The sequence below is a fragment of the Ursus arctos genome, unplaced genomic scaffold (genome assembly GCF_023065955.2).
Source record: "Ursus arctos isolate Adak ecotype North America unplaced genomic scaffold, UrsArc2.0 scaffold_6, whole genome shotgun sequence".
Lineage (NCBI taxonomy): Eukaryota > Metazoa > Chordata > Mammalia > Carnivora > Ursidae > Ursus > Ursus arctos.
The window spans coordinates 27,184,980-27,212,690 of record NW_026623078.1 but is presented as its reverse complement, the minus strand read 5'-3'; the positions used below and the strand labels follow the sequence as shown (position 1 = coordinate 27,212,690).

Sequence of the window (27,711 nt, the reverse complement as noted above, 5' to 3'; positions counted from 1 at the left end):
AGAGAGAGGGAACACAAGCAGGGGGAGTGGGAGAGGAAGAAGCAGGCTCATAGCAGAAGAGCCTGATGTGGGGCTCGATCCCAGGACCCTGGGATCAAGCCCTGGGCCAAAGGCAGATGCTTAACGACTGAGCCACCCAGGCGCCCCTCAAAAGCATTTTAGAAAGCAGGACAGTTATAAAGTTTTTTCTACTTATGGCTTTGACTGCCATGATTGTGAACCCTGAGTCCCATCATTTGCCTAAGGCAGAACAGGAACAGCAAATCTATCAGTTACCCAGTTACAACCATGCGATGTTTTGTGCTTTGAGTGTCACTTCTTTCTTCGATCAGAACTTCTATCAACCATTGCCTTGAGAAATTAACCCAAAAGTCATTTCACTTCTGATATCCCATCCTAGAAACTTCCGAACCCAAACTATAAGAAGAAAATTTGTACACTAATTTCCCATAACAAGAAGCCATTTCAGGATTGAATGTGGGGTGTTCTCACAAGTTGCTTTGTTGAAGGATGCTTTCCACAATTTGGAAGTCCAATAGGGACTCAGCCGTGACCTCCTGCCAGGGACCAGGAGCCTTAATTTGGTTATTTTGTGAGTCCCCGTGCATCTCTTCTATTTGAGGTTTCTGGTCCAAAACAGAGAGGTGAGTCACACACTACATCTGAGCTATATTTTCATTGATATTCTTAATTTCTCAGGAAAATTAGATGTCATTCATTGAAATCTCTGGTTTTTGGATTAGACCTAGGTTCCTAAAACTTCTTGGTGTAACTATGTTCTTTATCTAAACTTATCTTTCTTTTTTTCCTATCTTACAATGTGGCATTGGCTAAACAGGGAAAAGAGCAAAGAATGGTGAATGAGCAGAATCCAAATAGGTCCACGTCATTAAGACTGACAAGTTTAAGGTCTTGTCATGCCTATGTTCCTGAGGTAAGTGAAATTTGCCTTGAATAACCACCTAAAAAGCTTATAAAGTCTATTTTATCTCCAACCTATCTTTATATCCCTAAGAATTGGTTTAGGAGAAAAAAAAAAATCTCCAAAATCTTGACTCACCAGGGACTGCAGCTGTTAAGTCTTTGGTCAGAGATAGCCAACCTCTGGCTGGGGGCTGAGGTCAGATCCACAAGCAACATCTGACTGATTATCATAAATTCTTAGGGGGTCATCTCAGTCCAAGCCCATACTTCCAGAAAGCTAAACAACTATTTCTTATATACAGTCTTATTATATTTTATTTTTATTTATTTATTTATTTTTGAGTAAGCTCTATGCCCAATGCAGGGCTTGAACTCATGACCCCAGGATCAAGAGTCACATGCTCCACTGACTGAGCCAGCCAGGTGCCCCTGTATAGTCTCATTTTAATCCAGACGCTTGTGTGTATGTTACAAAATGACACAATTTACCAAGTGACCACTTTAAAACAAAGGGGCAAAAGGAGGTTCAGCAAATTTCATTAATTACTTAATTTAATATTCAATTGTCAGCCTTTTATGACCAATATGAAGACGTTTGTAAGTAAAGGTGGTACAGCGAAGCCACGATCCCAGCCTCCCTCACCTGCAGCAACTAGCACGAGTCTTAGTAGGTCCTGCAGATGCTCAGCGCCTGCTTGAAGTGTCAGTTAGAAGAACCTGGGGGACACCTGCCTGGCTCAGTTGGTAGAGCACGTGACTCTTAATCTCAGGGTGCTGAGTTCAAGCCCCACATTAGGAGCCTGCTTTAAAAATAGTAATAATGGGATGGGGGAATAATAATAATAACAATAAATAAATAAATAAATAAATAAATAAATAAACAAACAAACCAACCAACCAGCCTGGGAAACCATGTATTCCTGAAGTTCATCAAACATAAAAGAACCAAAGAAAGCACAGAATGATGGAGGATCATAGGGGAAGAGAGGAAATAATAAAACTCTCATCATAAGAAACAAACTGAGGGCTGCTGGAGGGGAGGGAGGTGGGGGGATGGGGTAACTAGGTGATGGACATTAAGGAGGGCACGTGGTGTAATGAGCACTGGGTATTACATAATGTAACACTGATGAATCACTAAACTCTACCTCTGAAACTAATAATACATTGTATGTTAATTAATTAGATTTAAATTTTTAAAATAAAAAAATAAAATGTAAAACACAATTAATATTTTACAAAAGAAAAACAACAAAGAAGCACAAAATATGATATAATCCCAAAAACAATACCTATTTTATTTTGAGTCAATATTGACTGGACATTAATCCAATTTTTTAGAAAGAGCAAATTCATTGAGGATTTTAGAAATTGACTTCAGATAACAATCCGGGGCAGATCAATAATGTGAAGATCACATTATCTTCATTTTTTATGAACCGTTGTAAGCCAGAAGCAAAGGATTTGGTTATGTGAAGGCTGGCATGAGAAATTACTCCTCTAACAGATCCACAGCTTTTTCCAAACATTTTGAGGAGGCTGTAGAACAAAAATAGAGCTCGACCATAAACAAATTAATGGTGTTTCAAAGTAGGGTTTTTCAAATTTGGAAAACAAATTAATGGTTTTTCAAACAATGGGATGGCCCCAGATATTCCATATGCCTTCCAAAAAATGTCCAAGGATCAGGATATTTGTTACTACTATAAACAGAAAGGAGGCTGGAGGGGCGCCTGGGTGGCACAGCGGTTAAGCGTCTGCCTTCGGCTCAGGGCGTGATCCCGGCGTTATGGGATCGAGCCCCACATCAGGCTCCTCTGCTATGAGCCTGCTTCTTCCTCTCCCACTCCCCCTGCTTGTGTTCCCTCTCTCGCTGGCTGTCTCTATCCTGTCGAATAAATAAATAAAATCTTTAAAAAAAAAAAAAAAAAGGAAGGATGCTGGAAAACCAACATTCCCACTCTTGGCAAGGAAAAATCTCATAGATAATGGAAGAGTTTCAAGGGAGAAGGTAGCACTCAACTTCCAATTCTTTCCTTAAAACGCGTAAGGAGAATTATTATAAACTATTCTGGGCCACACTCACTCTTTTCTTACAGTTATATGTGCTACACTTTTAATAAAAATCCTGCAATAACCCTACACTTTGAATAATAACCCTCCCTTGGAGCCAGTGAAAACTTAAGTAGTGGGTTTTTCCAACAGCCCTGACATCCTCTATGTCCCAGCTGCTGTTATTCTTGGTCTTTTCACTGAAACCATATTCTTCCTTTGTGATATCACATCAGCTTAAACTTAATAAGGAGAAAAATTTATTACGGAAATGGAATTGACAGATTAAGATGTCCTGGAAACTAAAGCAACTAAATACACACACACACACACACACACACACACACACACACACACAATCTGATTAAAAAATAGGCAGAGAGCATTTTTCCACAGAAGACATCCAGATGGCAACAGACACATGAAAAGATGCTCAACGTCATTCATCATCAGGGAAATGCAAATCAACACCACAGTGAGACACCACCTGTCAGAATGGCTAGAATCAAAAAGACCAGCAACAACAAGTGTTGGTGAGGACATGGAGGAAAGGGAAGCCTCGCGCACCGTTGGTGGGAATGTGAACTGGTGAGGCCACTCTGGGTAGCAGTGTGGGTCTCTGCCATGAAATTCCTGAGACTGTATCTAGTCATAATCAGATCACGGCTAATTTGGATACAAATACAGAAATCTGACATAAGTGGAAGATTTCTGCGAGGTACTAATGGTGGGACCAGAGTCCTAATGAACCAAAGATTTACCACCATTTTCAGGATTACTGAGGTTGAGCACCTCGAGGTTTAGACGGATCCATTCCAACTTTTACCCAAGCCTGCACAGTGTCCTTAAAGCCTGAAGAAAAGGAAGAATCAAAGCCCATGTTAACAGGAATAACAGACAAAGGACTCATTTCACCTTGTACTAGTCCTTATAACACTCGTATCCTCAACATTAAGTAACTGGGTGTACAGACTTATGTACTCACCCTCTCCGGATTATCGTTAATAAAATTATACCTCACATTCTGTGGTACCAATACCAAACACCCTTCTTACCCTAACCCTACCCAAAGCCATCGATTTCACAGCTCTGCATCTATGACCTGCCTTCTTCAGAGCCTGTTCTCTTAAATTCGAATTAATACCTATTTACCTGTTTTTGGAAGAGCCCACAGTATACATGCATTATTTCACCTCAGAGATTCACTGTCCCTTATCTTTCACAAGTTCTTAATCAGGACCTCAAAGTTTCACTGTAGGATGAGTTTTACTAAACTTTAAAGATCAGAAAAATCATGAAAATAAACTCTACTTTCTTTTAGCACAAAAAGGCAAAAAAATTGTAATTTTCTCCAGCAAAAGGTTCATTATCTGGGGCATGATTTGTCTCAGGCAAGTTGCTTATCTCTGATTGACTGACTACAGGCCATCCAGAACTTGCCAAGACTCACTACTTAAAAATTATTCTAGGTCTCACAAGACATTGTACACAGAGTTCCCAACTTCCCTGAGATTGCTTTTTCTTTAAGACTGGACTAAGTCCTTGATGACAGAGCTCCTCTCCTGGGAACACAAGCCTGAATACACATTTTGCTGACTACAGCTAGCTCTTCAGCCATCCTCCATCCTTGGTCAGTCTAATTTACCGTAAGGTTTAGAATCTTCCTTGAACCTAATGGTCTCCCAAGCTGTACGACCTTTGTTACTTAATGAAATGCTTTACATTCCTAGCTGAGCCAGGTTATATCCTCTGCAGTATCATTACTTTCCCCTGTACCTATCTCTATTCAGCACAGTAAGCCTTTCAACCCTGCTATGCTCCTTGCATCCCAAAAGTAGGGAAAATGCATTTTCTTGGGCATTTGTACAAAAGTCATTGCAATGCCTTACTTACTTACTACAAATGCCTCTGGACAGTCCACACTTGACCCTGAGAGTTGAGGGGTCATATCTACAGAGAGAAACGGTAAATGATCAGGCTGACAATGCCACAGAGCTCTCAAAATCACTCTTAGCATATGAATCTTTATTGCCCAGACGGCAGAATTAAGTGCCCTCACTAAAGCCTGCCAACCTGCTAGACAAAAGAGAGTTAATAATATACACAGATAGTAGACATGCCTAGAGGTGACCTATGATTTCTGAGTGCTTTGAAAACAATGAGGCTGTCTCATCTCAGTGGAGAGTCCTAACAAGGCCAAGGAACCTCATAATACCTTAATACTGCCAAAGAAATAAGGTGGATCTCAGGCACCCTAGATACTAAGAGAAATGCCCTGTCCAATCATTTACCCCAAGTAGGAGGCCCTAACAAGAGTATTGGGCCATGGACCCAACCAAAAACCCACTAACTTGCAGGGATTCAAAGCAGCCATTACAGAATGCTAAAATTAGGCCCCAGGATCAAAGAAGCAGGAGATAGATCTGGATGTCAATCGTATGAAGATATTCTCGTGGTCTCAGATGCCTTCCTGGAAACCAGAGCCTCTTGCAGAGAAACTTGCCCAGATTGCAGAGGGGACCACCACCATTGCAAGGGCACACTGATCATCATTCTTTTTTTTTTTTTTTTTAAGATTTATTTATTTTAGAGAGGGAGAGTGCGTGTGTAGGGGGGTGGGCAGAGAAAGAGGGAAATAAGCAGACTCCCCGCGGAGTGGGGAGCCTGACATGGGGCTCGATCCCAGGACCCCCAGACCACAACCCAAGTGGAATCAAGAGTCGAACACCCAACCGAGCCACCCTGGCGCTTCAGGCAATGGTCGTCATTCTAAACTCTGAGGCTGTTGCTAAGGACTTCTCGCCTGCCATTGATACACTCCAGGCAAAAGCAAACCATCAGAGGTAGGGCATGGACAGGAGCCCAAACCGCAAGGCCCGTTTGAATTCTTCTCAATGGGCTTCAGATAATCACACCCTGCAGGGGAGTCTGAATGTGTTTTCACTGCTTATGCTTCTCCCAGGTGCATCCAAATGTTTCACGGTCAGAGTGAAGGCTCCGACAGTACACTGGACAGCACATTCTGCATGAGTCCATTTATATGATGTTATAGAACAGACGAAACTCATGCATGGGGAAAGAAAACTCAGCACAATTGTCTCTGGGGTAGTTACATACAGGGAATACCTGGGAAGGGGCTTGAAGGACTCTCTGGGGTGATGCATTCCTTTTTTTTTTTTTTTTGAGAGTGAGTGAGCTTGCATGTGGGAGTGTGAGGCCTGGGGGAGCAGAGGAGGAGGGGATCTGAAGCAGACTAGGCTGAGGGGCTGAGGTGGAACCAGACGTGGGGCTCGATCTCACCACCAGGAGGGAGATCATGACCTGAGCCAAAACCAAGAGTTGGACATTCAACCACCTGAGCCACCCAGACGCCCTGCAGTCCGTATTTTGCTAGGGAGTAGGGATGCACTGATTTCTGCAGCTGTGGAAACTCGTGGTACACTTAAGATATGTGCATTTTGTCACATATGAATTTTACTTTAAAAACAAAGAACCACAGGGTACCTGGGTGGCTCAGTCAGTTAAGCATCTGCCTTCGGCTCAGGTCATGATCCTGGGGTCCTAGGATCGAGCCCCGCGATGGGCTCTCTGCTTGGGGGGGTGGGGAGTGTGCTTCTCCCTCTCCCTCAGCCTGTCTCTCCCACTTGTTCACTCTCTCTGAAATAAATAAAATCTTTAAAACAACAACAACAAAAAAAAAACAAAGAACCACAAACAAATATTGAACTTCAGTTAACGATATTTATGCTGAAATTATTTAGGCATGAAGTATACTGATGGCTACAGTAGCTTTCCACCTCTTTTAAAGACTGCCTATCACTCCTTCAATGAAGACGTGCAAGTAAGGAAGTAAGGACACTTACAGGTGTCCCTTGCAAGACCTGGCCTCTGCTGATTCTGTGACTTGCTCAGCTGTCTCCTCCATCCCGAACACCCTTCAGCCCTGTCTGTCACGCAGCTGGGCTCCCTCCAGGCCTCAGGGCCTTGGCCCCAAACGTTCTTTCAACATGGATAACCACTTGCACTCATCACTTAGTTAACTGCTGCGGATCTGTCCAATCTTATAGGGCAGGGGAACCTTCCTGTCCTCCTGGCCTAGGTCAGAACGTGCTCCTCCTCCCCTTCATTGCTGCTTTATATTTTCTTCTTTGGGCCCATCACAGTTCACAGCTGCACATTCATCAAGTAATCCCACAAAACTTATCTTCCCGTAAGACTGTTATGGGGACCTGGGCTACTTTGCTCACAACTGTATTCCCCGTGTCTGGCTTGGTGCCCAGCACATCAATAGCTCGGCATTCAGGAAGTTTATTGGATAAATGATTAAAAGCAAATTAAAATAAGACACCACTTTCACATGAAAGACAGATAGCTTTAAAGGGCTGGCAATATGCAATATTAGGTGAGGGTGTGGAGCAGCAGGGCACTTGCCCTCGTTGGTGAGGGAGGGTTTGATGTCCCTCCCAAAATGTACAATGTTGATGTCTGTGAATCCAGCAATTTTCACACCAAAGTATTTATTCTACAGGCACAGTAGCACAAATATGTATTACTATAACAACGTTCCCAGAAGTTGCCTGAAGTGTTGAAAAACGGCAACAACTTAAAAACCTTTCCAGAGGAGGCGGAAAAGCTAGGCGACACCCACAAAATTAATTTCTGTCCTCTACAGCCATTATAAGGAATACAGTTAATCCTTATGTGCTGATCGGAGCAATGACTAATAGTGACAAAAAGCTGCACACAATGGGACTATTCCCATTTTGTTAAAAAAAAAATCCTACAAACATAAACACAATTTAAAAGTATGGTATCTTTTTAAAAAGGAATGGGGGTAGGGAATAAACCAAATCACTCATCAGTATTGCCTCGGGAGAGTAGGGATAGGAGGCAGTCACGGACTTCTACTTTTACTTTATGATTATTCTAAACCAGCAAGTCTTATAATTAATTTTTAAAAATATTTTAGACTCTAGATTATTTCCATAACAAGACTTGAAGATAAGGTTCATGCAGCTTTTGTTAAAATACAGCTACAACCAGTGAGGGACCGCACTGAAAAATGGCTGCTAAGGACCTGACATCCACAGACCACCCAAGTGTCGGCGCATGTCTTTAAATCCTACAGGTGAGGTCGAGAGGAAGAGGACAGAGTAATGTAAGTGGGCAGTGGAGTCCTGGGGTTGGGCACGCCTCCCGGAGAAGGCGGCAGCAGGGCTTAACTCGGCTTTTCCAAATTCAAGATCCTTCCTAGAGCTGCTGGCCCTTGAGAAAAGAGAGATTCATCGAGTACTCTTCAGACTATTAGCCAAGTTCTCCTAAGCGCTGGGTAGAGCTATAGAACCGGAGAGAAGGACACCCTGAGCTCCTCGTCACCCCATCCGGGATGAGCAAATAACGCTCTCGCACCTCAGATCCTCCCTGCCACTGGGAGTCGGGTCTGCACGGGAGCTGCGGGGCCCGCCGTCGGCGGCCGGGCGCGGGGACCTGGCGCCGCACGTGGGAGCGGGAGGCGGCGGGGCACGCATTCCCCGAGCGCTCCGGGGCCGCGGGCTCCCACGCCTTCCCTCCCTGCTCCAGCACCGCCGCGCCCGCGGCCAAGGCGCCCGCCCCGCTGTGGCGGCTCGCGAGGGTCGGGGCGGTAGTGGAGGAAGCTACGGTCGCACGGGTCTCTCTCCTCCGCCAGCTTTGGGACCTTTGGTGGCGTCTCTTGGCCTGCAGGATGTTTCCTCCTTTCCCGCCCTCCACCTTTAGTAACCCAGCCAAGGTCAGGCCTGGCGTGAGGGTTTACGCCCCACTTTGCAAAGAAGCAGTGGCTGGGGTGGCGAGGAACCTGGCCAAGGTCACCCGACATTACAAGGGTTTCTCCCCCACCCTAGATGCTTCCCTGTGAATGTGAATGAGCCTAAGTGCTCCTTTCTTTCCCTCAATGGCCGGCACAGAGAATAAAAATGCGGGCTTTGAGCGCCGAGTATGGGTCTGGACCTTGCTTTTCAGAGTCTCGCGCGTCCGAGCTGTGGCGCCTTCCCCGGGGCAGCCGTGGCAGCGCTGGGGGCAGGAGCTCCGACTTCGAAAGCTACTTGAGAAAACGCCCCGTAGAGGGCTAAACGACCCCCAGGAAATCTCGGAAGCGTCCCGGACGCCGAGCCCACCGCGTCGAGGTGCCCCCACCAGCCCCAAGGGCGGTGCCAGCCTCCCCACGAGGTATCAGGGACAAACGTCCACCCGGTCCTTGGGCTTGACGCCGCCTTCGGCCAGGCTCCGTTCTTGGAAATTCAAAGCCGAGAGGCAGGGGCGAAACCCTGGGACGCGAGTCCCAGCCTTACCCCGTGGGTTCGGGGTCGGTGTGTGCGCATGGGGGCGTATCTGGGACACTTGGCGCCGCCTGCCCACGCTTTCTGCCCCCCGCCCCAGCCCGCAAGCCTGGAGGGGCAAATCGCCAGCCGCAGAAAGCGGAGGGCGAGTGCTCCCAGCAGGATCCCGGGGAGGGGTTGGAGACCTGAGGAGTTAAATGCGCGACCCCCTGGGGACTGGAGGTCTAGGGGAGCGTCGGCCAATGGCTGCGGTGGGCGGGGAGGAGACGGGCTGGGGACCTGCGTGGGCCGCGTCCCTTCCCCACCCTCGCCCTCACTATGCCCCGCGGCCCCGCCCGCCCGCCGCCCTCTTAAGCCCCCGCTCGACCCTCTCGGCCCGCCCGAAGCCTACTGGTGCGGAGCCCGCGCCGCCTTCAGGGTCCTGGAGGCGCCCGCCCGGCGGCGCTCTCGAAGGTGGGTGCCGGGCTGGGGCGCCGCTGGAGCCCGGGGCCGTCGTCCGCCGGGGAGGTTGGGGAGCGCAGGAAGCAGGCGCTGGCGCAGTTCGTCCTGGGTGGCCGTTTGGCCCTCTTGGGGCTTTCACTCCTTAAGTGGCTTGCAACCCCCAAGTGCCGTATCTTTGCGGTCAGGGAGGCCAGGAGTCGAGAGCCTTTGGGGGCTCAGGAGGAGACAGGCAGATGCCTTCGTCGTGGCTGACCTCTTCTCCTGACCCCGTGTTCTTTAATTTCTGAGTCACGACCCTGCTGGGTTTCCTTATTGGGCTCATTGATCTTGCCCTCGAGACCCGCCGGCCCTGAAGGCGCTCCATTCCTCGGCCTTGGTGAACCTGTGTCCATTAAAACGCCATCCTTTCGGGTGGGGGCGGTGGCCGCCGAGGCTTCTCTCCCCCCTGGCCTGAGGCTCGTCCTCGTCTGCTCCCGAGAGGCGACCCCAGACTCCCTAAACCCCCAGGTGGGGTGACCAAAGTTCCCGGAGGGACTTGGGGAATGTGGCGGGACCCGGCCCACGTGGCGAAGCCGGCGCTGGCTGCGGAGCTCTGAGGGGAGCCGAAGGTGGCGCCCTCCTCGTCGCGGCAGCCCCGGCCCCTGGGTCCGCGGAGTCCAACCCGCGGCTCGAGGAGCGGCGGCCTTCCCAACCTGCCCCCGGGCTCGGGGAGCGCGTCTCCTTCTGCGCGAAGTGGCCGGGGGCCCTTGGCCCTTCCTTCACTTCTGGGTACCCAGGAGCGCCTGGGTGGGAGGGCCCCGGGGCTCCGACCGACCCTGTGCAAGAGTTTTGTTGGATAGAGAAGAGGGCGGAAGAGGGAACTTGAAACGGATTTTGCAGGAGCCGGGTTTGGGGCCGGATGTAGAGAATGGGTTGTTGGAAACCAGCTGTGCTCGGTCAAGGTGTGCTTGGAGAGGGAAGGCAAAAGCGACACTTACCAGGAACTTGGAGTTGAACAAGATCCCGGAAGGTTTTCGTTTGGGGTTTTGTGTTTGCATTGCAGTTTTGTTTTGTTCTGTTTTGCGTTGCTTTGTTTGTGGGGTAGGGCTTGCGGAATCGAATTGGGGGTTTTCCGCGATTCCCTTCGACCCGGGGCTGGCTTGGTCGGTGGAGGGTAGGCAGGTGGGAGCAGGGCCGCGGCGCCCCGCGCCCCTCAGCTGCGCTTGCTTTCCCGCAGACGCGCCGCGCGCTGTTGCCGGGGATGGCTCTGCGGCCGCCAGGTGAGGCCGGACCCCAGGACAAGATGTGCTACGCGCCGGAGAGGCTCCAGCGCAGCCCCCAGCACCTGGACGCCTACTACATGCCTTTCCCGCCCTACGGCCACTATGGGAACATGCTAACCGCTGCGGAGGAAGATTTCCAACCTTTCCCGCAGCTGGAGGCCGCGGTGTCTGCATCCCACGCTTTGCCCCCCTTCGCCTTCCGGCCCGCGCCTCCCTTGCTGAGCTCCAGCCTGGCCCTGCAGAGGGAGCCGCTCTACGATCTGCCCTGGTACAGCAAGCTGCCCCCGTGGTACCCAGTTCCCCATCTCCCCAGAGAAGTGCCACGCTTCAACAGCAGCCACGAATATACAGGCGCCACCAGTGACGACTTGGGCCACGTTGGTGGCCGAAGCGACAGTGGCCAGTGTTGTGGACCTGAGATTTTAATTCCGCCGTCCGCTGTGAACGCTTCCCTGTTACCTGAGGGGCTGAAGACGCCCCAGTTATTACCTTGCTCCCCCAGCAAGCGGTCTGAGGAGGGCTCCAAAATCCCCAACCAAGAAGGGAAGTCGACTCACCGTTACCACTTCACCCAGGAGGACCTGCACTTGGTTCTGTTCGGGGTCATTCCCAGCGTGGAGCCCTCAGCCCCTCTGCACCACGCAATTTCCGGCTTCCTGGTCCCCACAGACAGCCCTGGTAAAGGTGGTCACACCCCGGCGGAGTCAGGTTGGGTGGATAGAGGGGGGAGCAGGAGTGGGGAAGGGGGACATCAAAGTGTCCAAGGCCAGTGGGGACATATGTACACTTGCCATCAGAGTATGGAGCCTGGGTAGGCCAGGCTCGCTTCTGAGGCTCTACCTGTCTACATGCAGGTAGTGGGAGCTGAGGGTCAAGAGAGACATGGTTCACACGAGGGACTTGTCAGCTGGGATCAGATTCTACCAGGATGTATCAGATACCTCCTTGAAAGCCTCACGCACCTCCTCCTTGGAGTCCCAGCCTTGCCATCTATCTGGACCTTAGTCAAAGTCAGCATTGTCTCTGATTCTCAAGTTCTTTAAATTTGCAAAATGCAGTTAATTACATTACCTTGCAGGGGTTGTTCTGAGTCTCCAATGAGAAATTTTATATGTAAAAGGAGCAGGAAAAATAAAAAGGAGAAACCTCAGACTCAGGATTATGGTTACCTCCAAGAAGTAGGGAGGGAAACACGTTATGAAAAATAAAATTGTAACACTTTTTTCTAGGATCCGATTCTCTTTGTCGAACTCTGGATAAAGACTCCCTTCAACTACCAGAAGGTAGGCAGGCCTTCTTGCCTGGATTTCTGTCCCTGAACAAATACAGTCCGTTTCCTCACTGGCTTTCCTGCCTTGGCTTCGCCTAGGTCTCTGCCTCAAGCAGACGACGTTCGGTGAAGTGCGACATTTTGGTGTGTTCTGCGGTAGCCTCATTGCCAAAGGAGTCAGGTTTGGGCCCTTCCAAGGTAAAGTGGTCAACGCCAGTGAAGTCAAGACCTATGGAGACAATTCTCTGATGTGGGAGGTAAATGAATGTTTCTGGTGGGTGGGCCAAGTGGGAAATGATGCTGGTGGGGAACAATGTTGGCCTCTGGCCTCCTGGGAGAATCCTAGCCTGGGCACACTCCGCTGTCTGTGCTGCCCGTTTTGCAATATAAAGAGGTGGAAAGGCAGATGCTCATTCCACCAGGATGGCACCTCTACATGCAGTCTTTGTGTTTTGTGGTGCCTTAAATCGGTTTTCATCTGTAGCAATGGAATATACGTGTAAAGAATGAATATTTGTCTATATGTATAGACAACACCAGATGCTTTAGAGGTTATACAGTGGTGCTGAGAATATTGCAAAGAGAAGAAAAATTTTAAAATTCATGATATCATTTGCCTGCGAAATTAGCTATGGATTTTGAAAAACTGATATTCTTGATTCTGCTGGGAACATGCTGGTAGGACTCCAGTTTATCAGAATATATCAGATCCCTCCTCTTGACCCTGCATTTCTGCTTCTAAGAATATAGTTTAGGAAGGTAATCTGAAATTCAGAGGATGTGGAAGATGTTAATCACAAAGTTGCTTATAATAACAAAACGTTGGAGACAGTGGAATTGCCCACAGCAGAGAAAGAATTAAAGTAAGGCTCCACTAATATGCATGACAAGTAGGTGGGGATAAAGCACAAAACTCATTGATTGTCTTTGAGTTGTGAATTAAATGTAACCTCCTCTTGTTCCCCTTTTCTCTGCTTATGCAATTAACATACTCACTATAGAAGTTTGGGAATTAAGCAAGTGATGAAAGTAAAAATCTTTAAAAAATGTCACAGCACCTATAGAGATATTCTTAAGCTAATAAATCTATTTGGGCTTAATAATATTAATAAATAATAATAAATATATTCAGTGGACTCAGGCATGAGATGTGGACTAAATTTTTAATAAGTAATTTTACTTTATAGGTTAGGCCAAAAAAAAGTGCATTTTAAACTTTGTTTTATTTTATTTAGATCTTTGAAGATGGTCATTTGAGCCACTTTATAGATGGGAAAGGAGCTGCAGGGAACTGGATGTCCTATGTCAACTGTGCCCGGTTCCCCAAGGAGCAGAACCTCGTTGCTGTGCAGTGTCAAGGGCAGATCTTTTATGAGAGCTGCAAGGAGATCTGCCAGAACCAAGAGCTCCTCGTGTGGTATGGAGACTGCTATGAAAAGTTTTTGGACATTCCTGTGAGCCTTCAGGTCACAGAACAGGGAAAGCAGGCGCCGGGGCCCTCTGAAGGTGAGTGCACACCTTTGCTTTCCCAGTGAGACTAAAGAGTGGGAGGACTTGGCTCTTTTCTGAACAGGAACCCCACTCCTGCAGCATCGCCCGCTGACCTGGGGAGCTCCTCCCTCCTCCCCCCCCCAGAGGCTAATGCCCTCCCCCCCCCCCCCAGAGGCTAATGCCCGGGAGACTAAACTGAGGGTGTCTCTAACCAGGGGGCACTACCCAGCTGGAGGAAGATGCCCTTATCTTTCCAAAGCTTCTGAAGCTGCTTCTATTCACAGGAATACCTTTTCTTTTCCCCCTTCCCCTCCTAGAGAAAAAAAATAGAAGCAAAATAAACGGATGCAACCTCTTGTCTAGGTGAGCCAGTTTCTGATTCATCTCTGCTCAGACTGACACAGCCGATGACCCCATCAAAGCTCTAGAGCAGGGCTTTTCAAATGGGGGTTGCAGTACCTTAATGTGGTGGGAGATCAATTTAGTGGTTTAGACCATCTTTAAAGGAAAAAAAAGGAATTAGAATAAAGTAGAATAGAAAATGTCGATGCGAATCTCAAGTTAAGAGTAAACATTGTTTTGGTGAAGTTTTTGTTTCAAATGGACGTGTGTGTGTGCTGTCTCTGATATAAAATGTCTTTCTTACTGGGGCTCTTAATCACCTTTGAGAAGCGCTGAGCTCTGCTCTCACTCTCAGATTGTAGTGTGGATGTGCATATCTGGGGATCTTGGAAAGATGCAGATTCTCATTCAGGGCTGGGACCTGAGATTCTGCATTTCTATCAAGCTTCCAAGGGAGGCTTCTGCTGTTGGCCCCTGGACCACATGTGAGCAGCAAGAAGCTAGAGGAGCAGCAAGAAGCTAGAGGACCAGCAAGCCACTCCCTGGGAGTGAGCTTCTGGAATTTGCATTTTTAAAACGCCCTCTGACTGATTTTTACATACAGGACAGCTTGGGAATCCCTGATCTAGTCGGTGGTAGGAGATAAATGCAAATTACTAATGTGGGTAATAGGACGGAAGACCACCTTATTATGTTATAATAAATGTAATAAGTAACAAGTTAAAAAAGAAAAGTGAATTGCTTTCATCACACACTACGGTGATTGTATGCATGCCTATCTCCCTTGCAAGCCGGCCCGTCAGGGCAGGAAATAACCAAACACCTCAATGTCCCCTTCTCCTGGGTCCCAGGGGTGAGATGTGTTGGACTGGGAGAGGGAAGGCAATCCAGGTTTGGGGAATAGAGAAGCCAAAGGAAGGAAGACATGCTCACAGGGATTAGGAAGTGAATGATGAACAGCCCCTTGTTCAAGAGTCCAAATAATGAGGGACCTGTCGAAATTGTTTTGGTAAACTGTCTTCCTGCTATGCCAACGTGTGGAAGGTGTGGGGGTAAAGCCAAGGGTGGCGGTGAGAATGTGGGACTCTCTAAAGTCCGTGGACCTCACAGTTGTCTCTTACTTAGCACCAAACCAAGTAAATCTTTTCTGCCACTTCCAAAATGTTCTGATTATTTTTGAAATAAAAGTGAAGACTAGATTTGAGAAAAACATAAGCTTGATAACTCACAGAATACAATCATCTTTTTGAAAAAGTGTTTAACACTATGTATTGAGCTGTTGCAATGATCATAACTTTTGATTTCTCAGTAGTACTCTTCTGGAAATTTGTCTTCAGAAAATAGTCCAGAAAGGAAAGCTTTTGTCTACTACGGCATCATCCATATTAGTGAAAAATCACAAACAACCTAAATGCTAAGAATAGAATAATTCTTATGTAAATGATGCTATATTAACATATAGAATAATATGCAGAAAACAGAAATCGCCATCTGGTAACGAGGAACAGGGATGAGGGCTTATGATAGTAAATAGGGTTGAATAATAAGTATTTGGGACAGTGTGTTGGAAGGAAAATGGTAAACAATTTGTTGGAAAGAACTATGGATGAATTCATTTGTTTTCTACTGTGAGTGGTTTTGGATAGGATTAAAAGGGAAAGAAAAGTGAAAATTCCTCTGTCCTCAAAAGAACTGTTTTCCTCAAAGGGTTTTGGTGAAGATTGGAGGGAACTTCCGTTTTTCAGGTCTTGAGTGGGAGGGAAGAGTCTGGACTCTATGTGGGCGGGTTATTTGAGTATGCAAGCCTGCGGAGTGTGTGTTTTGGGGGATGGAGGTGTGGAATGTGAAGACGACTCTGAACGGTGTGTGATGGGGCAGGAAGCCTCATTGTCAATATTGGGAAACCCCTTGGCTAAAAAGAGTAATTGACTGAAGTTGGGGGTTGGGGCGGGAGGAGGAGAAAGAAGGAAAGGGAACAGGATAAAATCATTAGGTTAAGTTAAATTTCCAAAGAGTAATGTAGGCAGTCGTAGCCTAATTAGTAAGGGTGGCATGTCGCTTTTTTGCCTAAGCAGTTCTTCTGCAAACTCAGATTGAACCATCATTCTGAATTTTGGTGTGCTTTTAGTGCTTCGGTTTGTAGAGACCACTGATCCCTATCTTGTAGACCCTCTCTTCCCACTCCAGGAGCAGGAAGCCCAGGTATTTCTGACCAATGACAATTCTAGCTCTGAGCTAAAACCATCCCAGCAAGGGAATTCTGAGAGTATTAGCACCTCAATGAAAGTGATAGACATCCCAGGCAATGGATGGTCCTGGGGTTGGCGGTTGCCTTCCTGGTTATTTACTTAATGAATGGTTTATTTCCTTAGCCACCTGTTAAACGTGCCTGGGATGTAGTTGTCAACTAACAAAGCCCCTGGTGGATAGCTTCCCTGCAGTCCTGATGCTAAAAAGATTTCCATCTACAGACTCTTGAATATACCTATGCTGGCTCTTCTCTCCCTCCCTGGGGCCAGACAATGAGGTCTCAGTGATGCATTCACAGTCAAAGCCACTTGATCCCCTGGAATTCAGAGTGTCCTCAGCAGGGATGCTTTTGTAGGTGGCCCATGTCCTCTCTCCTCCCCCAACAATAGACACCCCTGGACCTGGGACCTCCCTTACTAGAGTCGTCTGAACCCTCCCTAACCTCTCTCCCCCTCCCTTCTCCATTGATAAAAACAGATTTACCTTTCTGGGTCTTAAGTCTATCACTCAGAGATAGTATCACTGATATTGGTAAGAGCTCAATAAGTGATAGGATTAAATTAATCATCATGATAACCCTATGAATACAAGGGGAGGCAAGATAATCGTCATCCTTACTCCATACATTTTGGTATGGAGCTCTGGAATCTTTTTCCAAAAGTTCAGAGAAGCAAACCGCAAGCTAAACAGGTGCCTAAGACTTTGTAAATGGGACCAAATGGAACAGCCCTTGTGAAGACTAAGAAGCAAGCTGTTGGTGTCCATCATCGTCCAGTGTTCATCATCGACCGAGGTGAACTGCTTTGAACTTAGAGCTTACACTGATGGGAAAAGGACATAGTAGATATGTTTGGTATGTTAACCTAACCTCCTAATATGTCAAGAGTGTGTTCAAGAACTGTAGGGTTGGGGGACACCTGGGCGGCTCAGTCAGTTAAGTGGGTTAAGTGTCTTCCTTGTAAGCATCTGCTCAGATGGTGATCTCAGGGTCCTGGGATTGAACCAGCTTCACTGGGCTCCCTGCTCAGCAGGGGAGTCCGCTCCTCCCTCTTCCCCCTGCTCATGCTCCTGCTGTCTCTCTCTCGCTCGCTCTCGCTCTCTCTCTCCTCTCAAGTAAATAAATCTTTTTAAAAAAGAACTGTAGGGTTGAACTGCTCTTCAATAGGGCTGGAGGCAGGGCTTCAACAAATACATTTCAGGGAACAAAAAGGAAGAACCTACAAATTAAGAGATCGAACAGACAGCAAACCATAGACAACAAGAAGACTTTGAATCCGAAATTGAACTGATAGGAGAAATAATTAAACGTATGTGGATACACATGTATTTCTTTAAGGGATAAGAGTTAATTATTTAGGTATGACAATGGCAATATGGTTACTACTTTTTTAAAAAGTATTATCTTTAAAAGATTACAGTTTGAGGTATTTATGAACCAAATGATAATTAGTATTGAAATAGTCATGGAGGCAAGTGATAGAAACGGAAACAAAATTAGCTATGAGCTGGTCATCGTGAAAGCTTGGTGTTGAGCATATGAGGGTTTATTATTCCATTATTTTGATTTTAGTATATGTTTAAAATTTTCTGTAATAAAAGGTTTTTAAAAATCTTCTTGGAGGGGGCACCCGGGTGGCTCTGTCGGTTAAGCATCTGCCTTCAGCTCAGGTCATGATCCCAGCGTCCTGGGATCCAGCCCCGCATTGGGCTCCCTGCTCAGCGGAGAGCCCACCTCTCCCTCTCATTCTCTCTGTTAAATAAATAAATAGAATCTTAAAAAAAAAAAGAATCCTCTTGGAGGAAGTAAGAATGAGGGGCGGGAGCTGACGGAGCGACTGGCACTTACCCCCTGTGTTTGACAGAGTCTGCAGAAGGCTACAGATGTGAAAGATGCGGGAAAGTATTCACCTACAAGTATTACAGAGACAAGCATCTCAAGTATACCCCTTGTGTGGACAAGGGTGACAGGAAGTTTCCCTGCAGTCTCTGCAAACGATCCTTTGAGAAGCGGGACCGGCTCCGCATCCATGTCCTTCACGTTCATGAGAAACACCGGCCTCACAAGGTGAGAAGTAGGGCGGTGAGTGATGGCTGGCCCGTGACTCACATGGCTTTCGTGCCCCTTCCTCAAACCCCCGAATACACATCGAGGGTCTCTGGGGTATGGGTTGCTGGGACGTGGTGCCGTGGAAGGGCAGACGTGAGCCAGCGCGGTCACGGAGTGCTAGGACGGATGCTCAGGAAGAGAGGGCCACGGAGAAAGGGTGTCCGCTTCTACCTGGACACGTGGGTCGTGAGAGAGGCCTCGCAAAGGAGGTGACCTTGAGCCGGGCCGAGGAGGACAGTGAGGTGTCTGATTTATACCCGAGGCAGGGTTGGTTGGGGACGGGGAAGAGGGTTGAGACATTGCAGGCAGGAAGGAGCCTGGCGTGCGCTTCGAGGTAACTGCACCTTGTTTCATGATCTGTGTAGGCGTATTGACAGTTGTAGACAAAGATGGCGCATGGGCATGGCCCAGGGAAGGGAAGGCCTCTGTGGCACACCGAGGATGTTGTCAGGAAGAAAAGCAACAATGGCAATAGGGAGCCACTTTCTGCCATTTCAGAGAGCCCGTCGCTCTGCCAGGCTTGGTGCAACAAAGTACAAGCGACCATTGGGCTTATCGAGAAGAAAGGATGGGACTTGGGTGCAGACAGACGTGGGTTTGACTCCCGGCCCTGTCAGGACTAGCTGATGAGGCTACCACTTGACTGACTCCAGAGTCCCAGTTTTGTTCATTTGGAAACTGAGAGTTAATCTTCATAAAATTGCCCTCATCTACCCTTCCTGTGCAAAGCAAAGCTCCCAGAAGAATCCTAATCAGTCACTATATTATTTACTCCTGTAAAGTTTGAGTATTTTTACAATAATCTAAGAACTCCTTTTTGCTCAATCAAAAGACATTTAATACGGTTAGTTGTCAACAACCCCTTGTCGGTCCAGATCTACAAAGATACCCATGCCAACCCGGACCCCTCCAAATCCCACTTCCCACAGAAAAGCACATACTTACCAGAATTCTATGAACATTTGAAGTATTGAGACAGTGAAATTACTTCTTACCCATTGACTGGGAAAAAGGAAGAAGTTACACTCCAGTATTCTGATACTAGAAAGTTAGATACTGCGTGTCCGTGAACACAGAACTGGTTGTATAAATTACGTTTTGCTTATTAAGCCAGTTGCAGCATATGTATATAATGGTGCCATTTGAAGTGGTTTATTATGTATGCTATGGAGAATGTTCACACACAAATGGGAAAACTGGCAGTAACGCATCAGATTGCTGTCGTTTGGGGAGTATGATTAAGAACGAACCAAGAGCACTTTTCATAGTTTCACATCATAAACATTTAGGTTTTTTTATTTCCAATTCTTATTTTTTTAACATGAGAAAAGAATGTATGCTTGGTAAATATAATTTGGAGAAAACAAAACAAGTCACCTGATATGCCATGACCCACGTTAAGACCCTGAAGGTGTAATTTTAGTAATGACTGCGTCAGGGTGTGAGATGGGTGTGCTGTTGTTTATTTAACCAATCCCCTGCTGTGTGAACTTCCCCCAGTGTGTCTGCGGCGCACAGTATTATATAGAAATCATTATCTCTGTTACCCATGCTTGATGATTGCTTTGGGAAAGATTCCTAGAGGTAGAAAAACTGGGCCCAAGGGTGTGTATAATTGGAAGGCACGAACTGAGGCACCAAACTGCTTTCCAGAGAAGCGGGGATTGCAGTGGGGTAGGCACCATGGGGCCTCCCGCAATACTGCTGTCCTTTCGTGGTGCCATTTTGATAAATGAAAACGGTATCTTGCTGTAATTTGTACCTTAGTAACGTGATTCAAATGTTCAAACTAGGGGTGCCTGGGTGGCTCAGTCGTTAAGCGTCTGCCTTCGGCTCAGGGCGTGATCCCGGTGTTCTGGGATCAGGCCCCACATCAGGCTCCTCCGCTGGGAGCCTGCTTCTTCCTCTCCCACTCCCCCTGCTTGTGTTCCCTCTCCCGCTGGCTGTCTCTCTCTGTCAAATAAATAAATAAAAATTTAAAAAAATAATAATAATTTTCAAAAACCTTCAAGGCATCTATTTTCTCTCATCATTTGATGGCAATTTGTTTCTTGTCTGCTTACAAGAAACTGGTTTTCTTCTTTGTGGAAATTGTTCTTTATCTTTGGAATTCTGAAATTTTAACAGAACATGTCAGGTTGGATGTCTTTTTCTTTTTTTCCTGCTTTGTAATCAGTGAAGTACAAGTACTCTTTCCCATTTGAAGGCACAAGTCCTAAATTGACAGGAATTTTCTTGTTCTTTCTTTGGTTATTATCTATTTTCTAGATATTTCTCTCCTGGAACTGCTTTTGGCCAGATATTAGGTTGAACCTACCTCCCTGTGCTTAGCTTCTAATATTTTTCATCCTCATTCTCAGAGAGTCCCCTAATCTTACTTTCCAAATCATGTATTTAGACTTTATATTTGATCTGTTCTTTCTGCAGTATTAACTCAAACATCTGACCAGACCCATGCTTCCAGAATCGTCAGTGAAGCCCTGGGTTGTCTTTCTACTACCGTAATTAGGCCCCTCAGCTTGAGTCTGTAACCTCTGCCTACAGACGTACACTGGATAAATACAGTATTTCACTTCTTAGTCCCAGATAAACATAATGGTAAAATGAAGACGTGATTTTAACTGTATGTTTCTTTTACACCTTAGTGTTCTACGTGTGGAAAATGTTTCTCTCAGTCTTCCAGCCTGAACAAACATACGAGAGTCCACTCTGGAGACAGACCATACCAGTGTGTGTATTGTACAAAGGTAAATGGAACCTCCTTCCAAGGGATCTGCCTTGAGCCCTGTTGGGATGTTCGTGGATAAGAACTGGAAGCATAAAGCCTGGCTTATAAGGAGTTCTTGGCTAAACCGTTATCAGTCCAATCCCCATCTCCACCCCTAAAAATGTCCCAGTTTGCTTAAGATGGTCAGATACGGCTTCCTATTGCCAAGCTGGCATTTAAAACGTGTAATGAAATACACCCCTGGGGGTGCTGGGATGGCTCAGTCGTTACAGCGTGAGACTCTTGATCTCGGAGTCGGAAAGTTCAAACCCCACATTGGATGTAGAGATTACTTAAATAAATAAACTAAAAAATTTTTAAAAAGAGAGAGAGAGAAAGAAATACACCCCTAATTTACAGGGAGACCTGCTGATTGCAGACATGATTACATAGTATTTAAGAGCACAGACACTCAGCTTTCTAGAGCGACATTGCTAAAGTGGACTCTAATGTAAATTATGCCGAATATTGAATGATAAAAATGAAGAGACAGATATGTGGTTACGGGTTGCTGGAATAGAAACTATAGTTTGACCATGCTTTAGAAATTATACCAAAACACCTCATGTCCTATTTTGATGATAGCATCTATACTGTCCAATGCTTAGTTAGCCATTAACCATATGTGGCTATTTAATTTAATAAAAATGAGATGAAATGGAAAATTCCATAATTTGGTTGCACTGTCCACACTTCAAGGTCTCAGTAACCCCGTGTGGCTGGTGACCACCAACCTGATAGCATGGACACAGAACATTTCTGTCCTTGCAGAAAGTCCTGTTGGATAGCACTGGAATAGACTGATCTGTCATCAAGTTCCATAAATTTTTTATAATAAAGCCATAAAAGGGAGTTCCTGGGTGGCTCAGTCAGTTAGGCGCCTGCCTTTGGCTCAGGTCCTGATCCTGGGATGGAGCCCTGCATTGGCCTCCCTGCTCAGCAGGGAGCCTGCTTCTCTCTCTCTCACTCTCTCTCTCTCAAATAAATAAAATATTTAAAAAATAAAATAAATAAAGCCATAAAAGAAATGTAGGCTGTGTTAGGGGGACATCTAAACCTCGCACAGAAGTGTAAAACATTGAGTGTACCAGGCTTAGGGAAACAAATACTGCCAAAGAAATTGTGTGTCAATAGAATGGAAATAATCAACAGAGAAACTGAGGCTGAGACAGAAGTAGACCAGGTGGGGCCGCACAAACTGAAGGAGGTGACCGTGCCTCTGTGAGAAAAGGCAGACTGTCCTGAGGGGTAAAGCCTGTGTGGCAGGATTTCCAGAGCAGGTCACAATAGCCCCACAACACATCCTGTTTCTGGAGTTCTTGCTCTGATCCCCACGTTGGCCTTCCAGCTCAGCTGCGGTTGAGAAATGCTCTGAAGGGGAACTAAATCCACTTAGGACATAAATGAGTTATTGGCGTCCCGGTGTAGGCTCCAGTTACTTACGCTGAGGAAGACTGACCGTGTGCCAAACAACTATAGCTTGTGCACCTTACTAGGTAGTGACCCCACTCCGGAGCCCTCAGTGTGCGAGGCTTCTCTCGTAGCCCCCCAAATCCAAAGCCACCAGTTTCACTGTCAGCGGACCCCAGAACAGAGTCATTAGATCTCTCATATACTACCTGAAGGTGACAAAGGTCAGAGCATAGAACGGAAATCAATGAGGAGAAAGGTTATAAATAAGGGAAAGAACAGAAGTGGCCGAGAGAAGATGTAAAAGCCAAGTACTAGTATTACAGGCATTCTGGAAAAGTCTGGCAGTTTCACTAAAAACTAAACTTGTTCACTGCCGTACAACCCAGCAACTGTCCTCCTGGGCCATTGTCTCAGAAATGAAGGCTTAACCTGTACACAGATGCTTGTCGCAGCCTTATTCGTGAGAACCCAGACCGGAAACAACCCCGAGTCCTGCAGCAGGTAGGTGATTGAACAGACCGGGCAGCTTCTCGGCAGGGAGGACTAGTCAGCAGTTAGAAAGGCACGGACTGTGGTACACACGCCAGCCTCCGTGCGTCTCCAGAGAATTACGCTGAGTGAGAAGAGCCAACCGCGAAAGCTTACATACTGTATGAGTCCATGTACGCAATATTCTTGAAGTGATAAAATCACAGAAATGGAGAACAGGTTAGTGATGGCCATGGCTTAAGAAAAAAGGGGGAGTGGAGGGCATCAGTATGGCTCTAAAAAGGGCAGCATGAGGCATCGTTCTGCCGAAATTGTTCTGTGTTCACTGTCAACATCAGCATCCTGGTTCTGATACTGTGCCTTTGGTGTAAGGTGAGCACGGGGGGAAAGGGTACACAGACTCTCTAAGACAGCTGCAAGTTTTGTTTGTCTTTTAAGGAGCCAGGTGGAGGGGGTGGATTGAAGAGGGAGAGAAAGAATCCCAAGCAGGCTCCGTGCCCAGTGCGGAGCCTGCCATGGGGCTGATCCCACCATCCTGAGATCATGACCTGAACCAAAATCAGGGTCAGATGCTTAACCAGCTCAGAACGTTTAAGTTAAAAAAAAGAAAAAGAAACCAGAGGGCCTGGCTGGCTCAGTCCGTGGAGCATGCAACTCTTGATTGTGGAGTTGTAAGTTCGAGCCACATGGAGGGGGTGGAAAGATTTACCTAAAAATAAAAAAATTTTTAAAAAGATACTGATTTATGCAGAGACCTTGGCCAATAGTAGCCACTCCCGTAATGCACGTCCCCTCGGGCTGGGGTCCCAGGTCCACCGGCATTGGAATTGTTTAAGTGGAGGTTCCCCGGGCCTCCCGTCGGTCATGCCCTTTTTCATGGAGGCTGCTACCGTTGACCAAGCGCGCTCTCTAGCCCTAAAGCCCAGATTCATCCATTGGACAAATAAGGGTCAGTTACGGTGAAATTAGCCCCTTTGCCTGGTTGGCTGTCCAGGAGAAGGAAGTCGACCTTGCCTTCTGCTGTTCGTTCTCTGCAGAGGTTCACTGCCTCCAGCATCCTCCGCACGCACATCAGGCAGCACTCCGGGGAGAAGCCCTTCAAGTGCAAGTACTGCGGGAAATCTTTTGCGTCCCACGCTGCGCACGACAGCCACGTCCGCCGCTCGCACAAGGAGGACGAGGGCTGCGCTTGCAGCGTCTGTGGGAAAGCCTTCCCAGATAAAGAAGCGTTCTACTCGCACGTGAAGCTTCATGAAGGCTACTAGCCCTCCGAGTGTGCGGACGATGGAAAGCCGAAGGCTCGGATTCCGTCTTCGTTTTTCTGGCTTCGGGGTGTGTCGGATGAACAGACGAGAGTTACACTGAGATGAGACACAGAAAAATGGAACCGGCCAATAAACTGAATTTATCAGCTTCATTTTGTCAGCTTTCACACAAATGTTTTTCACAAGAATAGAGTTTTGGTGAATTTACCTAGAAATAGTGAGATCTGGCTATTAATACTGAGCTTCTGGGTCTGGAAACTCAACACAAACCCTGAGAGAGGGACTGTATTTTGTTTCGGGGACTGGGAGCAGAGTTTGATTTTATGACAAAAAAGACCTTTTCTCTACTATTCGCCTTGGGTCCCCAGTTGTGATATGGCTGTGGCCGTTACCTGGTCTGTTCTTCATAAAATAAATTCTTTAAAAATTCATTCAACCCTGAGCTTCATTAGTATTGTAACTAAGTGTTCAGACATAGATTAATCTCCCATCTGTTTTTGGATTCGTTTTCAACCCCTAGTTCCCACTCTTCCCTGATCACATGACAAATGCCTGTTAATTTTGTAGCACCTCCCAGAATTACTCAGAGGACACAGAAGTGACTTATTCACCTTATCATCTGTGAGCTTAGTAATTGGGGAAGAAAAATTATTACCAAAGAAAGGCTTAAAAATGGCAATCAACTAAAAAAAAATGTGTTTTCGTATTGCTGTAGTTTTAAACCCGATTTCATTCCTGATGGAGAGACAAGTGGGCTCTTTTCAGGTCTCATTAGCCGGTTCATCCTAGTATGTAGAATGTCAAAAAAGGAAGCCCACCGAAAAGACAAATGTGCCATGTCAGTTATCACAAGGCTGATATAAGCCTTGGGGAATATCTTTGCTAATATGCAAGACAGAAACTCATTCCATGTGGGTACTATCAGCCAATATTTGTAAGTGAGTGTGAACCCTGTGATGGGGTACCACTGGGTTCACCATCTACAGAGAAGGAAATTGAGACTAAGGAAGTGATGCAGGCTTCGCCTCCAAGGGACAAAGCCAGGTCTGCCCACTCCACCGCCCAGCTTCCTAAGGAACGAACCAGTATGCTCAACTATGAATCCTGCTAAGGACATAGCCTTTTTCTATCAGTTATCCCTATCTCAAAGCAAATAACAACACACTTTTTAATACTCACATGGACATTGGAGACCAGAATAAAAGTGTTCCATAGGCGACCGGAGCTACCAAGCTATGACGTCACATCCCTAGCCATGGTGCTATTGACTGCTTAGGATTTTTCTTCACCCTTTATCCATGGTCCATGGCTTTCAAAGTAGAGCAAATTCAATATGGAACAGATGCCCCATCCAGAGGGAGGCTCCCAGCTGCAGCAGAGTCCTTTGAGAAAGAGCTGTAGTGCAGGTGGAAAGGCAGTGACAGATTTTCCTCTGGGGAATCCTCCGCTGCGTTGACCAGGGCTGAGTAATTTATCCTAATGGGAATGTGCCCTGTTGTTTTAGGACTGTTTTAGTTCATGTTAATTAAGTCAGAACAATGGTCTTTTGAAAAGATCGGGGCTCATCCTGTAATTAGGCAGCCTTTCTTCGACTGCTAGTTCATTTTACAATCAAACAGTAAAGCAAGACATCAGGAACTCGTGTGATGCCAATTTTTTCACTAGTTGAATAATTTAAATTAAGTACTTTGTTCTTTGAACTACCGTAGTAGCAAAGGAAGGTAATAATGGGTTTTTGCCCTTTCCTAACAGTCACTCCAAAATGCCTGCATGCCAAATAATACTTCATATGGGCCACGCAGGCTTAATCTGACCTGTTTCCACAAAGTTTGGACCATCCTGATCAGGTTCCATATCTCATTTTTGGTTTGGAAAATGCAGTCAGTTCACAGCATCCTTCTGTAGTAATTACCTTAAACTCTCTTGTGTTTATTTAAAATGTGTATCTCATCTTTTTTTTTTTTTAAGTAAGCTTTACACCCAACATGGGGCTTGAACTCACCAGCCTGAGATCAAGAATCACATGTTCTACCAACTGAGCCAACCAGATGCCCCTTAAATATGTATCTTATCTATTTTTAAAGATAATTTGAGTCCGCTTATAATAATAATTTTTAAAAGACTAAGGCAGTCAACTTAGAAGACTAACCATTACATAAAAGTAGGATGAAATTAAAGCTCTGGGCTGATGAAATTACACCAGCTGCATGTTGCTGGAACACAGCACATACAATACAGATTTGGGAGTTAGGCAAATTTGTTTTGTCTGCCATTTCCTCATTTGCATAATGCCGGGCAAGTCATTTCATTTCTGAGGTTTAACATTCTCATCCATATTGTCATAATTTTGTTGTAGGGTGTGATGAGGATTAAATGAGATGACTTTCATTCTGGATGACACTTAATATTAAGCGATTTCCTTTCTCTTGTCAGCCAGGCAAAAGGGAGACAGAATTACGCAGCTCTTATTGTTGATAACCTATCCTTTCAGTGGTTCTCGGAAACTGTGCTTCCTGAGCCAGTAGTGTCCATATCAGCTGGGGAATTCTCTAGCCCTACCCAGGACCTCCTGAATCAGAGATTCTGGGGGCAGAGGCCCAGCAATCCGTATTAACGTTTGATAACTGTAGCTGAATTTGATTTCTCTTCCTGCAGCATAGCAATGGGTAAAACTGAGTAGCTGGGTGACTTGGCAAAATCACAAAAGCTGTTGGTTCGGAGGAATCATTAGAATGCAGATTGCAGGCACCGCAGTGATCTTCTGGGGACTAATGGATACCAACAGAACAGTTTTGTCATTTTACTGTTGGAAATATAGAGCTCTTTCTGCATCTCTGACCTGATCAATGGAATTTAAGAAGCCTTCTCATGAGTTAGTTCCTCTGGTTATATTTCTTTTCCCAATCTGAGTCTAAGTCTGATGCAAAATATCATCCATTCATTCATTCGAGTTTTCTTTAAAAAATGTGTAAAAGGGGACATCTGAACCCTGGGAAAAATAACTAGGCTCCAAGTAAAGTGGTCTCCCTGATATTGATGGAGCTCTTAATGGGCCCTCAGGGCATCCTTCTAGGGCTGGGGGAAGTTGCCAGTTGCAATGAACAAAGCTATCAAAGCAGACAGATGCTCGGGACCTCTGTGAGGCCTGCACTAGCCTCAGCCTTGGAGCCATAAAGTCCTGGCTCCCTTTGTACCCAAGCAGTGCGGGGCAGGGTGGGGCTTGGAGGAGCTGCCACTCATGATGTGATCGAGATAAGACCACAAGTGCTGTCCTAGACCACCTTTTGTCGGTGAGCCTAATTTTGACATCATGGGTCATAGCGT

The 27,711-nt window shown here is 46.3% G+C and overlaps 1 protein-coding gene across 1 annotated transcript; it reads left to right on the top strand.

Annotated features, from left to right (window-relative positions):
* Positions 1–10,971: 10,971 nt before the first annotated feature.
* PRDM14 (PR/SET domain 14) lies at positions 10,972–24,387 on the top strand. The gene is made up of 7 exons (XM_026495355.3): positions 10,972–11,671; positions 12,223–12,276; positions 12,363–12,520; positions 13,499–13,769; positions 18,209–18,411; positions 21,099–21,200; positions 24,160–24,387. The coding sequence occupies exons 1-7, from the start codon at positions 10,972–10,974 to the stop codon at positions 24,385–24,387; spliced, it is 1,716 nt and encodes a 571-aa protein (XP_026351140.2).
* Positions 24,388–27,711: the final 3,324 nt, after the last annotated feature.